The following is a 14,344-nucleotide window of genomic DNA, read 5'->3' as shown; positions in this document are numbered from 1 at the left end:
ACGCATGGGTTTCACGGGGGTTAAAAGGCGACTCAGGGACATGGGACTGAAATACACCATGCTTTTTCCGGCTCGCCTGAGGATTGAATATGAGGAGCGTGCGTTCTTTTTTGATCGCCCCGAGGTGGTTAGCGACTGGCTTGACACTCTGCCGACACATCGTACCAGCCCTGAAAGATCGAGGGGCGCTGAAGGTGGCCTGGAAGAGCAGGAGTAGTGAGTCTGTATCGGCGAGCCAACTTTATGGGCTTATGGCAGTGGCTCAATGACTGTTCTGTATATACGGTCTCAATACCCGGGGGTGGGGGGGAATCTGGACTCTTCCTCCTCTGGGGGCTTTTCTCTCTCTTCTTGTAGGTTAGTTCTATGGGGCGACAGGCACACTGCAAGTTGGGGTGGCTTTTTGGTCTACCGCAGGGGTGCAGGGTGGGGGGGTGTGTTCCGGGGGTTCTTTAGGGGGTGGTGGGGGGGGGTCTTTCATTTTTTGTTTGTGTCGAGGCTGCGCTTTGTTGCATATCATATCTTTTGTGACTGTTTCTTGGCGGGGGTCAAAGTGTTTATTTCTGAGATGGGGGTAGGGGGCTGAGGGTGTTGAGCTGGAACGTCAATGGTCTGGGCGATAGGATAAAGCGGGGGATAGTCCTGCAATACTTGAAGCGTTGCTCCCCGGATATAGTCTTACTCCAGGAGACGCATCTCATTGGAAACACGTGCCATGCACTGAACAGACGGGGCTTCCGCCTGGCGGCTCATTCTGGATTCACCACTGGGTCGAGGGGGGCGGGCATCCTGGTTAGGAACTCCCTCCCCCTAGAGATAGATGGCACCGTGCTGGATGATCGAGGTCGCTATGCGGCTATTACGGGCCGATGGGAAGGGAAGACAACCTCCATTTTGTCTGTGTATGTCCCACCCGGTCTACAGTCTACCACATTTTCTGATTTGGGCAGGGTGGTCCTGGGGTTTCCTGAGGGCATGTTGGTTGTGGGTGGCGACTTAAATTCGGTGGTCAGTGGGGAGGAGGATCGTAGCCCCCCCAGAATCCTCCCGACATCGCAACTGTGGCTGGGCAATTTTTTGGACGCTCTGGGTCTAGCGGATTGTTGGAGGCAACTACATCCCGGACAGTCCCAATATACCTTCTACTCGGGAGCTCATGGGAGTCTCTCAAGGCTCGATTATATCCTTATACCAGCGGTGCAGATGGTCTCTGTAAGGCAAATTAGTCATTTAGCTAGGGGGATCTCGGACCACTCTCCACTCTGGCTCACTATTGATGTACAGTTGGGGCCGGGGGTCGGGTTGCTCCGATTAACCCCTGGCACCTTCGCAACCCTAAAATTAGAACTGAGGTGGTTAAGTGTATGGATTACTACTTTGCCGAGAATGAGGGTTCGGTGTCCTCCCCCATCTCCTTGTGGGAGGCTTATAAGACTGTGATTCGTGGTCAGACTCTGTCCTTGATTGCTAGCGAGAGGAAGCGTAAGAATGCAGAAGTGGTGAGTCTGGAAAACGAAATCACCGGGTTGGAGGAGCAGCTGGAGTCTGGGGCTACACCCGAGGGAGTGCATGCTTTGGCCCTTAAACAGTCAGACTATAGAGCTCTGGTGACTGAGGCGGCAAAGGCGATGAATCGTGAGCAACAGGGGCGTTTGTATGATGTTGGTGATAAAGCGGGAAAGTGGATTGCTTGGTTGGACAAAAGAGATAGATTGAATCGGGTGGTGCCTGTTGCTGAAAAAGTGGATGGTACGCGAGTGGTGGACCCGGTTGAGATAGTTGAGGTCTTTGCCCAGCACTTTCAGAAGGTTTACACGCCGGTTTCGGATAGGCCGAAGGAAGACTCGCATTTGTTGCTTCGGGATATTGCGTTGCCTAGCCTGTCGGATTCGGACAAAGAGCTTATGGAGGCGGAATTTTCCACCGATGAAATAGCGCTCGCTATCCGCTCTATTCGCTCGGGGAAGGCCTCAGGCCCGAATGGCATCCCGGTTGAGCTGTACACGCTGTGCCCTGATAAAATGGTGCCACATCTTCGCAGGATGTTCTCGGCATCGCGAGATCTCGGATCCCTCCCCCGGGACCAGAGACTGGCGTCCATTGTGGTCATCCATAAAGATGGAAAACCCCGTGAACAATGTTCATCGTACCAGCCGATTTCGCTTCTGAATGTGGAACCCAAGATCTTAGTGAAGTTGCTGGCGAACCGGCTGATTACGGTGATTAGCGACTTGGTACACCCGGACCAATCTGGATTCATCCCCCATAGAAATATCGCACTTAATCTTCGCCGTCTTCATGGCGTCTTAGCAAGGGCGGGGTCTCTTGGTGAGCCGGCCATCTTGGTTTCACTTGATGCCTCGATGGCCTTCGACACAGTGGAATGGCCGTATCTGTGGGCGGCCCTTACCAAATTTGGCTTTGGCCCTACTTTCATCGGGTGGGTTAGGCTTCTATATGAGCAACCGCTGGCCCAGGTGGTGGTCAATGGCACCCTTTGTTCTCGGACGCGGCACGCGGCAGGGATGCCCTTTGTCGCCACTTCTTTTTGTGCTTGCCCTTGAACCCCTTGCCGCGTGGCTCCGATGGGAACCTTCGCTCAAGGGTATTCGATGGTCCCCTGACTTCGAGGATCCTATATCGTTATATGCAGACAATATCTTGTTGTACCTTACCTCTCCCCGCAAGTCCCTGGGAGTCCTGTTCGACGTCTTGAGTTCCTTGGGGAAAAATTCGGTTTAGTCATCAATTGGGCCAAGTCCTGTATCTACCCTCTCACAGGAGAACTGCCTCCTCTGCCCCGCATTTGCCCGATACCCGTCTCGAGCGTCGGTTTTAAGTATCTAGGAATATATATATCCTTGGACCCCGCAGTACGCTACGAGCGGAATTTACTGCCTCCGCTTGCCCGACTCAGATCGGATGTCGCGGCGTGGTGCGGCTTGCCGTTGTCCCCTTTCGGGAGAGCGGCCCCCTTCAAGATGATGTCTCTCCCTCGATTCCTGTATGCCATTCAAAATACCGTTGATTTGGTGCCTGCCAGCTATTTCCGTGAAATTGAGTGCCTCGAGAGGAAACTGGTTTGGGGCGGGCGACCTCGTATAGCATTGGCAAAATTGACTTTGCCTTGGTATGATGGTGGTATAGCGTTGCCCGATATCAAACGCTACTACTGGGCATCCCAACTGAGTGCGGTCAACAATGCTATGTACGGTCCTGTTCCAAATCCCGCATTCGAGATGGACAGGTGGCAGTTACCCGGGGGCGACTATAATAGGGCGCTCTATTCTGGAGCTGCCAGGAAGAATCTGACGGGCCCCACCGGGGTGGCGGTACGAGTATGGGGTAGTGCAGCTAGGGCTATGGGATGGACGGACACGCTGACTAGAGCAACTCCCCTATATGCTGCAGAGAGACTGGGTAGCCTATGGACGACGAAGGGATTCAACAGGTGGGACCTTATTGGTATCAGTAAAGTGTGCGATCTCTGGGTCAAGAACAGAGTTAAGACCTTTGACGAACTGAAACGGGAGTATAAATTGGGTGATAGGGAATATTTCCGATATCTCCAGGTCCGCCACGCACTTGAGTCGGTTTTCCCAGCTGGGACTACTATTCCGGAGTCCTCTCCCCTGGAAGATAGAGTGCTTGACGGGTATGTCCCTGATAGCACTATATTTCTCATCTATAAAAGAACTCATTACTGACCGTTCAGACCTCCTTGTACAGCTCCGTGGGGCTTGGACTGGTGATGGATTGGAGTTGGATGATGAAGACTGGCAGGCTGCGATATCCTCCCCCAAAGAGGTCGCGATTCCGGCGCGTCTCCGGCTGGTGCAATTAAAGATTCTGCACTGCGTCTATGTCACGGGTCCACGATTGATGTGTATGGGTTATTCTGCAGATGGGCTGTGTAGGCGTGGTTGTGGTATGCTTGCTACCTTCCTTCACATTATATGGGAATGCCCGGAGGTGGTGGTTCTCTGGAATCGAGTGTATGCGGTTATGGGTGAAGTGACGGGTGTTGAGTTATTGCCAGAGACCAGACGTTGTTTGTTGAACATCTGGGAGCCGAATGACTGCAGTGTTGCTCAGACCCAGTGGATCACCCTTGGCAACATGATCGCGAAGCGGGACATTGCCCAATTGTGGGGCTCTCAGAGGGCACCCTTGATTTCAACTTGGACAGAGAACATGGACTGGTGCATGTTCAGAGAGAAAATTGTATATGTCTCTCGTGGTAGGCCCAAAAAGTGGGGCAGGATATGGGGTCAATGGAATTCATACCGAGGAGAGATTTGCACTTCCCCTTTTATAGAAGCTTCCGGCATTCCTCAATCCCCTTAACTATGGGTTTCAGGTCATTTGCTTCCTTTTGTATAGGACTTACTGGTTTGCTCTCGGCCCCCTCCCCCATTCCGGATCTCTCCTCCCTTATTGCATTGCTCGTTATTTAATTGGCTCCCCCTACCGTATGAGACAGTCACTACGGTGTATAGTATTTGCCTCGACCCTTTTTTGTGTGTTTTTCTTTTTGTTTATTTATAAAATATAAAATGTGAAACCTTTCATTTATCCTCCTATCGCCACAAGCTCTCTATAATATTGTGCGTTATCGCTGGCGGGCCCTCGGGTTGTCGGCTGATGAGCTGTGTATTATTGCACTATTGGTATTGATCGCTTCTGACCAGCCTCCGTGGTTGTAGGTCTGTAACTGTACTTCTTTTTTTACAAAATAAAGGTTTTTAAAAAAAAAATGAGATTGGTTATTTCTTTACTTTATCTGACTATAAAATGTGAGCATTTTGTAAAGTGAGCTTTGAGATAATGTTGCTGGTGCACAGGGAGGGTGAAAGGAAAGACTGTAGTATGTCAATTTTTTTCAAACAAACAACAATATTTAAATACTTGTACATAAACTGTACAAAGTATTTTAAATATTTTATCAGTTGGAAAGCACAATTGAAGCACTATTTTTGTAATTCTGAAGTATGGTTGAAATATAGCTTTTAATATGATCAAAACAAATCAAGGCATATTACTTGGCGATCCGCAAATGATAAATATTTGTGGAACCCAATTTCTACACATTATCTTTTGAGTGCATTATCGTTTTATCCGTAAAACTGCATGTCATTTAATATTTGGGGGCATGTTTATGAAGGGTGTTGCCTCACCCTTGCACCACACAAGAGGGCACAGGTCGACAGAAAACCTATAATGAGATTTACCAAGCCACGCAAGGCCACCTTGTGCGGCTTGGTAAATATGTTGTAACTCAAGACAGTGGAAGTCGCTGCATTGTGTTTCTCTGCCCCAGGGAGGAATTCCATGGTTAGAGTGTGGGTGTTCCTGCGCATCCATCTATGAATTCCGAAGCATTCCCACATTTACCAATGCTGGTAGACCTGGGAATGTGTCAGAATGCTACACCTTCCCTGTGGAGGCGTAATTTCTACTTGTTTTTTCCTCTTTCTTATGTGAGCTGCATTATGCAGCACACAAAGAAAGAAGAAAAAGCCTTAGAGGATTGTTGTTGTGCAAGAAGGTGACCCTGCCTGCACAAAAACAATCCTGCACCATGGTGCAAGGGTACTTGCGTTGGTGCTAGACAGCAGTTTGTTCACCAGCCCTGGCAGAGAGGAGTGTGTCATATCTTGATAAATATGGTGCATTCCTGCCCTCTCCCTTTCACACAGCACAGTGCAGCAAGGTACCTTGCTGTGTTGCATGAAATATAGATAAATATGGCGCCGGCTTAGTGGCCCTTTCAATGGAAAATGTGCTGTCTGTAAATGACTGTGCGTTATCATGTGTTGTTTTAGCAATAAATGTGTGACAGAGTCCTCCAAATCGCACCATCAGCAATATACCACACCCTTACCACTGTCCTGCTGAAGGGGGGTGGCTCAATTGCTACGCTTGTTGGGAAAGTAACTCTTGAATTTTTCACCTTCCGCTCACTCCAGTCACACAACATTGATGGCAGCACCCACACTCTGAACTTAGCACCTCTTCATCAAAGGCCACTGATTTGCCTTTAACCCCTTCCATGCTGCTGACGGCCGGGAGCCATCATTGCACACAGTGCTCGTGTGCTGATGACGGCTTCCGGCCAACATGACCGCACCCGCGATCAGAATGTGCCGCAAAGGCGCAGAATCGCGGCCGTGCCCAAGGGGTTAATTCTTGGTGTACAAGGTTAGAGCGTGGGTGGTAGACAGAAACCACACAAACTCTCGGCTCCATCTGGGATCGAAGGTCCAAAAGGGCCTCGAGCTACGGAACAGCCAGGTTTCTGGCTTGAGCTTTAGTGGTTTTCCACCACTATTAAATATAGGGTAACAAGACATTCCGGATCTCCCCGGACAGTCCCGGTTTTTGGTCGACTGTCCGGGTGTTCGGACACTTTACTTAATTTCAATTAGATATTCCGGTTTTCTGGACAAGTGTCAGTTCATTCTACAAAACAGAACTGTAACATGTGCTCAGCTCCTCTACAAGTAAAATAACTCATGTAATTTATCTTTTTGATTCAGAAAGCACACGAGGAGGTCAGCTACATACATAGCAGAGAGGAGGCAAAGTAGGGAAGGGGAGGTGGGGGCGCTCAGGGGGAAGGTCCTGCCTGCCAAGACTAATGTTTTGTAAAGTTAGCCTGGTAAATGTGTGCCTATTTATATAAATATATATGTAAGCACACATCTACAAGGCTACATTTACTTCTGGCCTCTTCCTGCTCCTCCTGCAAGAAAAAAGATAAATTACGCTAATTTCACACACACACACACACGCACGCACGCACACACACAATGGGGACAGGCCAGATATTCGGTGATCATTGGCACCCTTTAGTCCTACGTCTATTGCTGGCCTGCCCCGGTTTTTGCTTCTCAAAATCTGGTCACCCTAACTAAATATGAAATTTTAAACAGTATATATGTGTCAAGAAGAGCCAGCTTTTATTTTTCCTCCGAGATTTCTCGTACTGAAGGCTGTAAAGAGGGGTCAGGTGGACTTCACCACAAAGCTCTTCCAAGCTGGCGGCGAGTCGTGACTGGCTCGTTATTACCCAAAGGCCCGGCACGACAGCAGTGCAGGGAGCTCTCAGTCTGGCTAGAGCTGGAGGCGTCTGCGGAGAGGTAACGTAGTTTAAATGAATGCACAACGCATGTGGAGGTAAGCATGGGAAGATGGAGAGAATATTAGACTAGAACAGGTACATCTGCAGGCGGAGTGTGGTAGTGTAAACATTAATAGAAGAAGAATAACAGAAACATGAATAGAAAAAAGAAGAGATGGAGGAAACTGCAAATATGGAATGAACACAGCAGAAGTAGAAAGAACACGACAAAAAAGATGGTGGCACTTCACATGTGAAACGAAGACTGCTTGTCTGGAGGGAAACTCAAGAACTTGGAGTAACGAAGAAGATGTGTAATAAACACTATATGGGACGAGGGTACACTACAAAAGTGAAGGGGATAGGGCAAGGGTGGAGGCAACATAAAGAAGTGAAAGTACCACCGCACAGATGGATCAAACACTGCGGAGATGGAGGGGACACTGCGTAGATGGAGAGAACACTGCAGAGGAGAAGGGAGCACTGCAGAGATGGAACGAACACTTCAGAGGTGGAGGGAACACTGCAGAGATGGATCAGACGCTGCAGAGGTGGAGGGGACACTGCGTCGGTGAAGAGAACACTGCAGAGGTTGAGGGAACACTGCGGAGATGGAACGAACACTGCAGAGGTGGAGGAAACACTGCAGAAATGGATCACACACTGCAGAGATGGATCGAACACTGCAAAGGTGGAGGGGGTCACTGCAGAGGTGGAGAGAACACTGCAGAGGTTGAGGGAACATTGCAGAGGTTGAGGGAAAACTGCAGAGATGGATCGAACACTGCAGTGATGGATCAAACATTGCAGATGTGGAGGGAACACTGCAGAGATGGATCGAACACTGCAGAGATGGATCGAACACTGCAGAGGTTGAGGTAAAACTGCAGAGATAGATCAAACACTGCAGAGGTGGAGGGGGACACAGCAGAGGTGCATAGAACATTGTGGAGGTGGAGAGAACACTGCAGAGGTTGAGGGAACACGGCAGAGATGGATCGAACACTGCAGAGATTGATCGAACACTGCAGAGATGGATCAAACATTGCAGATGTGGAGGGAACACTGCGTAGGTGGACGGGACACTGCAGAGGTTGAGGGAACACTGCAGAGACAGAACGAACACTGCAGAGGTGGAGAGAACACTGCAGAGATATATCACACACTGCAGAGATGCACCGAACACTGCAAAGGTGGAGGGGACACTGCAGAGGTGCAGAGAACATTGTGGAGGAGGCGAGAACACTGCAGAGTTTGAGGGAAGACTGCAGAGATGGATCGAACACTGCAGAGATGGATCAAACATTGGAGATGTGGAGGGAACACTGCAGAGATGGATCGAACACTACAGAGATGGATCGAACACTGAAGAGGTGGAGGGGACACTGTAGAGGTGCAGAGAACACTGTGGAGGTGGAGAGAACACTGCCGAGGTTGAGGGAACACTGCAGAGATGGATCGAACACTGCTAAGGTTGAGGTAACACTGCAGAGATGGATCAAACACTGCAGAGGTGGAGGGGACACTGCAGAGGTGCAGAGAACACTGTGGAGATGGAGAGAACACTGCAGAGGTTGAGGGAACACTGCAGAGATGGATTGAACACTGCAGAGATGGATCGAACATTGCAGATGTGGAGGGAACACTGCAGAGATGGATCGAATACTTCAGAGATGGATCAAACATTGCAGATGTGGAGGGAACACTGCAGAGATGGATCGATCACTGCAGAGGTTGAGGTAAAACTGCAGAGATAGATCGAGCACTGCACAGGTGAAGGGGGACACAGCAGAGATGCATAGAACACTGTGGAGGTGGAGAGAACACTGCAGAGGTTGAGGGAACACTGCAGAGATGGATCGAACACTGCAGAGATGGATCAAACATTGCAGATGTGGATGGAACACTGCGGAGATGATCGAACACTGCAGAGATGGATCGAACACTGCAGAAGAGGAGGGGACACAGCAGAGGTGCAGAGAACACTGTGGAGTTGGAGAGAACACTGCAGAGGTTGAGGGAACAATGCAGAGATGGATCAAACACTGCTAAGGTTGAGGTAACACTGCAGAGATAGATCGAACACTGCACAGGTGGAGGGGGACACAGCAGAGATGCATAGAACACTGTGGAGGTGGAGAGAACACTGCAGAGGTTGAGGGAACACTGCAGAGATGGATCGAACACTGCAGAGATGGATCAAACATTGCAGATGTGGATGGAACACTGCAGAGATGGATCGAACACTGCAGAGATGGATCGAACACTGCAGAAGTGGAGGGGACATGGCAGAGGTGCAGAGAACACTGTGGAGTTGGAGAGAACACTGCAGAGGTTGAGGGAACACGGCAGAGATGGATCGAACACTGCTAAGGTTGAGGTAACACTACAGAGATTGATCAAACACTGCAGAGGTGGAGGGGACACTGCAGAGGTGCTGAGAACACTGTGGAGGTGGAGAGAACACGGCAGAGGTTGAGGGAACACTGCAGAGATGGGTCGAACACTGCAGAGATGGATCGAACATTGCAGATGTGGAGGGAACTCTGCAGAGATGTATCAAACACTGCAGAGATGGATCGAACAGTGCAGAGGTGGAGGGGACACTGCAGAGGTGCAGAGAACACTGTGGAGGTGGAGAGAACACTGCAAACGTTGAGGGAACACTGCATAGATGGAGCGAACACTGCAGAGGTGGAGGGGACACTGTAGAGGTGCAGAGAACACTGTGGAGGTGGAGAGAACACTGCAGAGGTTGAGGGAACACTGCAGAGATGGATCAAACACTGCTAGGGTTGAGGTAACACTGCAGAAATTGATCAAACACTTCAGAAGTGGAGGGAACACTGCAGAGATGGATCACACCCTGCAGAGATGCATCGAACAGTGCAGAGGTGGAGGGGACACTGCAGAGGTGCCGAAAACACTGTAGAGAGAACACTGCAGAGGTGGAGGTAACACTGCAGAGATGGATTGAAAACTGCAGAGGTGGAGGGATTACTGCAGAGATGTATCGAACACTGCAGAGATGGATCGAACAGTGCAGAGGTGGTGGGGACACTGCAGAGGTGCAGAGAACACTGTGGAGGTGGAGAGAACACGGCAGAGGTTGAGGGAACACTGCAGAGATGGGTCGAACACTGCAGAGATGGATCGAACATTGCAGATGTGGAGGGAACTCTGCAGAGATGTATCAAACACTGCAGAGATGGATCGAACAGTGCAGAGGAGGAGGGGACACTGCAGAGGTGCAGAGAACACTGTGGAGGTGGAGAGAACACGGCAGAGGTTGAGGGAACACTGCAGAGATGGGTCGAACACTGCAGAGATGGATCGAACATTGCAGATGTGGAGGGAACTCTGCAGAGATGTATCAAACACTGCAGAGATGGATCGAACAGTGCAGAGGTGGAGGGGACACTGCAGAGGTGCAGAGAACACTGTGGAGGTGGAGAGAACACTGCAAACGTTGAGGGAACACTGCAGAGATGGATCGAACACTGCAGATGTGGAGGGAACTCTGCAGAGATGTATCGAACACTGCAGAGATGGATCGAACAGTGCAGAGGTGGAGGGGACACTGCAGAGGTGCAGAGAACACTGTGGAGGTGGAGAGAACACTGCAAACATTGAGGGAACACTGCAGAGATGGAGCAAACACTGCAGAGGTGGAGGGGACACTGTAGAGGTGCAGAGAACACTGTGGAGGTGGAGAGAACACTGTAGAGGTTGAGGGAACACTGCAGAGATTGATCAAACACTGCTAGGGTTGAGGTAACACTGCAGAGATTGATTAAACACTTCAGAAGTGGAGGGAACACTGCAGAGATGGATCACACCCTGCAGAGATGCATCGAACAGTGCAGAGGTGGAGGGGACACTGCAGAGGTGCCGAAAACACTGTAGAGAGAACACTGCAGAGGTGGAGGTAACACTGCAGAGATGGATTGAAAACTGCAGAGGTTGAGGGATTACTGCAGATGTGGATGGAACACTGCAGAGATGGATCGAACACTGCAGAGGTGGAGGGAACACTGCAGACATGGAACAAACATGGCAGAGATGGATCGAACACTGCAGAGGTGGAGGGGACACTGCAGAGGAGCAGAGAACACTGTGGAGGTGGAGACAACACTGCAGAGGTGAAAGGAGCACTGCGGAGATGGATGAAACACCGCAGAGGTGGAGGGAACACTGCAGAGGCAGAGATAACACGGAAGAGGTTGAGGGAAAACTACAGAGATGCATGAGGGAGGGAATACTGCAGAGGTGGAGAGAACACTGCAGAACACTGCAGAAGTGAAGACGGCACTGCAGATGTGGAGGGAACAGGGTAATGGGAATGAAACAATGATAAAGTAGAACTACACTACTGAGAAGGTTGGAAGGCTTCAGAAATTGAGAGAATGGGGTAACTCCTTAAGGGCTGAGAACATTGCAGAGAAGGAAGGAACAATACACGGGGTAGGGAACCCGGCAGAGTACAAGGAGAACAGTTCATAGGTGTACACTGCAGAGGCAAAGGGAACACTGTAGAGGTGGACACTGCACCACAGTTAGCAAGGATCCAGACACAAATTCACAATATGACGCACATTCATGCTCAGACATGTGCATTCAAACACACGCACACATATACAAAACATGTTCCCAAAAAATGCTGTTGATATAACTCATTGCTCCGGTGCTAGGGGACAGAACACTGGCTTAAGTGATAACCATTTGGACTTTATTCTTGGATGCGTTTGGTAATCCCAGATGTTTGTTGTTGACATTCTTGAGGGCGGGGCAGGCCCCTCTCTGGAGTACAGGTTAGGGCTTCTTTTTGTTGTGCAAGCCTGTTTCTTTGGGAAGCAGGATTGTCATTGCATTGATGGCCTGTCTCTCTTCGCAGGTTCCTCTTTGAGCCGAGGCTGCTATGTGTAAAGTAGGTGTCTCTCTGTGGTACATTCCCTTCTCCAAGGTCAGACTTCTGCTTGGGATGTATGCCTCTCATTAGGAAGTAAAACAAAGAGGCACAGCTCTTGTTTTCAGAGTCATACTGGAACAAAGAACAAGAACAGATAAGAGTGTAATGCTCCCTCCATACCTGAAGACCATGATGTCCTCACCTGAGTTGCCGGTCCCGGCACACCGCGACCATCACCAGCAGGTTTCCCAGGATCGCCATAAGGATCACTGCAGACAGGAAGAAAATGAGGACACCTCTCTGGGCCACCCCTAATCCCTCATTCGGGCTGCAACGACAAGAGAAGGCAGAGAAATGTCAAACTCAGGGAGAACATCTCTGAGACCATAACAGAGCAATACCAGGAACACAGTGCGGATGTAACAAGAGAACACGAAGAAAGATCTGACCATAGAGTGTGAGCTGAGAGCAGAGCGGCGGCCATATTACTGCGGTATGAGGTAGAGAGCACTGAAGTGACAGGGGTGGCGAGAAACGTTCAGACAATAGAGTATTGCTCTGTCACAATACTGCAGTAGATCTACCTTCTCACCTGCTACCTGCCACCTGGTTATTCAAGCAAGTGCACGGTTAGGGTACTGTTTACCATCCTTCTCACCTTTAGCGCCATGAAACCCCTGGGTGCCCGTGCGCTTAATACATTTTGAATAACATAACATAACATAACATCATCAACACAACAGTGTAAACATTAGCAGCAGCGGCGGACTAAACCCCCGCTCCAGCAGCTTAGGCGGAGGTGCCACTGGGCCCCATGGGCTGGATAATTCACTTCCTCTTAATCATTAATTGGTCATTTACCGGGTGTCTGCAGGCTTGCAGACAAAAGTTCATAAATAACTCTTAGGAAATATTATGTCAGAGGACTGTGATCCTTGGGCTGATATGCACAGTGAAAAGAAAATAGGAATTAAATAGAGAGATAGAGAAATGTATAGAGTAAGCTAGAGAGATACAAATAATTTAAAAGAGTAAGGAGGGGGAGAAAAGAGATGAGTACATGCATTCAAAAGGGAAATAAATAAAGAGAGAAAGGGCGAAACAAAGGAGGAAAACAGAAAAACAAAGAAGGAAGAAAAGTTGAAGGGACAGAAGGATGAATGAATGGATGGAATGTTGAAAGGATGGACAGAATGCAAGGGTTAAAGGAGAGGAAGAATAGAAGAAATGCGGACAAGTGTATTGTAGAGTGAAAAGACCAATAAGTGAAAGCATGAGTGGATGAAAAATAATATAGATATGTTAAAAGATGGAGGGAGGAAGAGAGAAAGGATTGATGGGTTGAAAACGGATAGAAACAGGGATATATTGATGGGTGAAAAGATAGATGTATATATGAAGTGGTGAAAGGATGGATGACTGAAAAATCTATATTTAGGTGAGTGAGTGGGCGCAAAGGTGAAAGGGAGAAAAGATGGATGGATGGATGGCAGAGAGAGAGTATGGATGGATTGATGATTGGAAGTAGGAAGAACATGTGAATGGAACTTTTCCAAGAAAGGTCAGGTTTACTGGCTTGGTTCAAAGTGGTAGTTATTTTAATATTCTGGCTACTCCCTTGGACAGCAGCACCAACCTCTCTCCATACCACAGGTACCAAACAAACAATAGCATCATAATTAAGGAAAAGTTTATAAAATGGAATATCATCGCCCAGCATCCCAAGTGGAGCAGTACCACCCTACTCCCATGCTACAACAGTACTAACGCAGGACTAATCTGCAACCATGTTACAGTTATGCTATGCTGCCAGTACACGGCAAAACTACAACTCTGCTATCATTACACAGTGATAGCAGACAGATAGTGTCAAATTAGCAGAAGTACACAAATCATATGCAATGATAGCAGCACTGACCCATCAGGAGAATGAAAAGAGCAGTGAGTCAATAGAGTATCATGCCACCCTCCAGTCATACTACAAGACACCTCCATGACGCCATGCTATATTCGGACTACATAGAGAGATCTGACCTAAAAGAAGAAGATCTCATACATTAGAGCTTTACCATGGACTCAACCTTGCAGCTTATTAAAGTTGTACCATCCAGTCAACGTTCTATAGGAGCAGCATCCAGTTGCAACTTTGTAGTACAATCAGATGCCATGCCACATTGGTGCCATGAAGAAATTGACTACTTAGTTGAAGAACATACATTCTTGGAGGGCTCCGAAATGTCACCTTCACACCCAGTTATTGGACTGCAGAGAAGGTGAGGGCAGCAGAATCTCATATTCACAACTGTCAAGCA

At 48.9% G+C, this 14,344-nt stretch overlaps 1 protein-coding gene across 2 annotated transcripts in view; it reads right to left on the bottom strand.

The window, feature by feature from the left end:
- The window catches only part of HTR4 (5-hydroxytryptamine receptor 4), a 1,457,781-nt gene that overhangs the window by 805,265 nt on the left and 638,172 nt on the right, over positions 1-14,344 (bottom strand). For both annotated transcript variants that reach the window (XM_086931613.1, XM_086931612.1), the window contains exon 3: positions 12,235-12,360. In XM_086931613.1, the coding sequence (XP_086787739.1) occupies positions 12,235-12,360 (126 nt within the window). The remainder of the gene's footprint in view (positions 1-12,234; positions 12,361-14,344) is intronic.

The sequence above is a fragment of the Lissotriton vulgaris genome, chromosome 7 (assembly GCF_964263255.1).
Source record: "Lissotriton vulgaris chromosome 7, aLisVul1.2, whole genome shotgun sequence".
NCBI lineage: Eukaryota > Metazoa > Chordata > Amphibia > Caudata > Salamandridae > Lissotriton > Lissotriton vulgaris.
Note: the sequence above shows the minus strand (reverse complement) of the source record. Positions and strands in the feature narration are given on the sequence as shown.